The sequence below is a fragment of the Syngnathus floridae genome, chromosome 1 (genome assembly GCF_059516105.1).
Source record: "Syngnathus floridae isolate MCC-2025c chromosome 1, RoL_Sflo_1.0, whole genome shotgun sequence".
NCBI lineage: Eukaryota > Metazoa > Chordata > Actinopteri > Syngnathiformes > Syngnathidae > Syngnathus > Syngnathus floridae.
The window spans coordinates 28,142,042-28,145,273 of NC_142413.1; the positions used below are offsets into that span (position 1 = coordinate 28,142,042).

Below are 3,232 nucleotides of genomic sequence, written 5' to 3' on the forward strand. Positions count from 1 at the left end.
CCCAGACGGCCTCAGCCCTTTGCAGATCTACTGCGAGGCCGAGGGCGTGAGCGTACGTAAGGCGTCCCTCGCAACCCTAACCTTAACCCGAGGTCCCAGAACACCTTACATTGCTCCTTGCGCCTTTCCCCCGGACATCGTCATCAGTGATCTGATGAAGAAGCTGGACATCCTGGGCTATAACGCCGTAAGTGTATGTCGAACTCCTTATGTTCGCACTCCACGAGACTCGGCGGCTCAAATGTGACTTTTGGAAGGCTTTGCGCTGAAAGAAGCTTGTTGACGCTGTGCCTTTGGGCTCTTCTATGTTCTGCAAGCAGAAGGGCTACCTGGATGAAGAGTTGGACTTCAGGAAGTGTTCCATGGACCAGGCTCATAAGGTAAGCCTCCCTCAAATCTCCCGCCGGACCACTGATGGACGAGGATTGCGGCCCAGAGGATCCTGGAGCTGGAGGCCATGTTGTACGAGGCGCTACCGCAGCGGGACTGCCCCGCCACGGACGGCGAAAAAGCCAGCCACGCTGGCGTGAATGACGTGCTGACGGCGGATCAGAGAGAAGAGCTTAGGAGCGCCGTGGACCAATGGAAGCGAGCCCTGATGTGCGAGTTGAGGGGGCGCGACGCTTGCATCCTCCAAGAGAGAATGGATCTGCTGCACAGCGCGCAACAGGTAAGGGCCCAAAGCCAGCCCGGCACTTACTTGCACGCTTACTGGCTTTTGAATGCCACTTTCCATTTGTCCGTCCTAGAGGAACAAAGAGCTGAAAGAATTCATCGAAGCTCAGAAGAGACAAATCAAACAATTGGAGGAGAAGTTTCTGTTTCTCTTTCTATTCTTCTCCTTGGCCTTCATTCTGTCGCCCTAACACCAGCTGGTGAGTGAGCTCCAGCGGCACCGCACTCGACACCTCCGATACACTGCCAGCCGGTCTCAGACGTTGGCAGACGCTCCGATGCCAACGTATACCCCCCGCCACGGTGACAGAGGCACCGCGTCACACCGGCGCTCATCCAATCAGAAGGCAGGAAAAGCAAATTCACATGCAGGGCACTTTTGAACCAGAAGAGAGCGCCACAAAAAACGGTTGTTGCCCCAAACGCGCACTAAAAAGGGTCAGAATAACAAGAGTCCCACTGGCCAGCCGGGGCCACCCGTCCAGCTGTTTCTTCAGGGGGGAAAAAAATTGGAGTCACCGGTGAGTACATTTTGCATTTAGCTCTGCTTTTCTGCTTCTGTCTTCAAGTGTGTGGCATCCTGCGATCAAAGATTCAGCCAACCCCAAAGCGGTTGACCTCAACGTCCCACCACCATGCCTACCAGAGCAGGTGACGTGATGCTTTGGACATCCTTCCGTCTCAGATGCCCAAAAGTACTCTTTGCCACATCTGCGGCAATACGGTGTCTTTTCAAAGGTGCAAATAAATCCAGCGTGGGCGGAACACGCACGTCTTCGGTTTTTCCCGCTTTGTTTGTGTGACAGCTGTTGTGAAAATTTTATACAAATAAAGTTGTATAGTACAGGTTTGGCCAAGCCGCAACTCCCGAACCGCATGCGGCTCTTTTATGTTCATATCAACATTTGTGTGTGTGTGTGTGTGTGTGTGTGGGGGGGGGGGGGGTTGTGCGTGTTGGCTTCACTTGAGTTCAATTTGGTATTTTGGTCAAAAGCGCATGTGGTGAAATTCCACAAAGTAGGATGGGCAAACACATTTCTTTAAACTATGAGTGTCAATTGGGCTCTCGAAATGGCAGGGAAAAGATGCACAGCAAAACGAAAATACGTAGATGAACGCAGGACGTTTTAATCAGAGTGGGAAAGTTTCTATTTTTTGTTGAACGTGATGGCAAACCATTCTGCCTGATATGTCAGACCTCAACGCATTTCAAAGATTCAAATCTTCAGCGCCATGCACTTCAGCTCACTCCATGCTAACATTGATCAGGCGTCGAACCCGCAACATCATGCTTAAGAGGTGGCCATGCTAACCAGTGCGCCATTATGTCAACGCATAATAACTAAGTCTACTGATCAAAACAGCGGTTACTATATGACGTCGCTACGTCGTGGTCACGTGACGCAGACAAGACGTCAATGGACGTGGGCAGAGTTAACTTGTTTAAAAGGGAGTGGGCAGAAGAAATATTTAATTTATTTAAATCTATTTTGAGTGCACACCATTATGCCAATGCATAACAACTGTAAATCTACTAAACAAAACAGCGGTTGCTATATGACATCTGCCACGTCGTGGTCACGTGACATACGTGACGTCGATGGGCGTAACTTTCGCCGGAATTCAAATCCGCGGGGAGAGTTAACTTGTTTAAAAGAGAGTGGGCAGAAGAATTATTTAATTTATTTAAATCTATTTGGTGTGTGCGCCATTATGTCAATGCATAACAACTGTAAGTCTACTAAACAAAACAGCGGTTGCTATATGACGTCTGCCACGTCGTGGTCACGTGACGCGGACGTGACGTCGACGCCTACTTTACATCCCACCGATCACAGGACCCCTCGGCTGCATAACCGTGCCCCCTTCCCAACCAATCGGATTTGCTATACGCGAAAACGACGCCAATGGAAAGAGCTTCCGCCCAAATTTAAATCCGTGGGCGTGGCTCGCAGCAGGAAGTAGGAAAATGGCGGCGATGTTGACAAAGACACAGCGGATGGTAACATACGACGAACAAGAGAAATATTTTTATTTTCTGCTTGCAACTGGACCGTCCAGAGCGTACACGGTAAGTACAACTCATCGTTTTTAAAAAGAAGTACTTTTGTTGCCCTGAAAAGCGAGTGAGCGTGGCGTTTGTGGGGGACGTCGAATTTCGACGATTCTTTCTGGTCAACGGTTGTAAATGATTGTGTTGATTAAAAAAGAAAACTTGATGTAACTCTATTTTTAACTGCCGTTTCAGATAGATTTGGAATTGCATCACATCCAATTTTGCCTAGAGCGTACACGGTAAGTAACACTCGTTGTGTTTAAGGAGATTTACGTTTGTAATAGCAGAAGTGTAGCCGCGTTGCGTTGTACGTGTGAATGTTGGTCCAGGCGAAATGTTAATGTTTAATTTCATTCCTTTAGGTTCCACGGTGTTTGTTGGCTGCAAGTTTTTCACTGCAAGAAGAGGCTCATATCATTGACCAGGAGCGAGCTACAATGGTGAGTAGCCATAACATTTATGTTAAACACTTCCAATTTCATGTCTAACAGTACTTGATTT

The 3,232-nt window shown here is 48.5% G+C and overlaps 1 protein-coding gene across 1 annotated transcript; it reads left to right on the plus strand.

The window, feature by feature from the left end:
* Positions 1-305: 305 nt before the first annotated feature.
* LOC148404792 (janus kinase and microtubule-interacting protein 3-like) lies at positions 306-1,471 on the plus strand. The gene is made up of 3 exons (XM_088395600.1): positions 306-380; positions 437-670; positions 750-1,471. The coding sequence occupies exons 1-3, from the start codon at positions 306-308 to the stop codon at positions 864-866; spliced, it is 426 nt and encodes a 141-aa protein (XP_088251726.1). The 3' UTR covers positions 867-1,471.
* The last annotated feature ends 1,761 nt before the right edge of the window (positions 1,472-3,232 follow it).

Bases quoted from the DNA above. Each gene is read 5' to 3' on its own strand.
- LOC148404792 (XM_088395600.1), top strand. From the start codon at position 306: ATGTTCTGCAAGCAGAAGGGCTACCTGGATGAAGAGTTGGACTTCAGG. The intron at 381-436 runs GTAAGCCTCCCT...ATTGCGGCCCAG, and splicing joins CCATGGACCAGGCTCATAAG to AGGATCCTGGAGCTGGAGGC. The intron at 671-749 runs GTAAGGGCCCAA...TGTCCGTCCTAG, and splicing joins TGCTGCACAGCGCGCAACAG to AGGAACAAAGAGCTGAAAGA.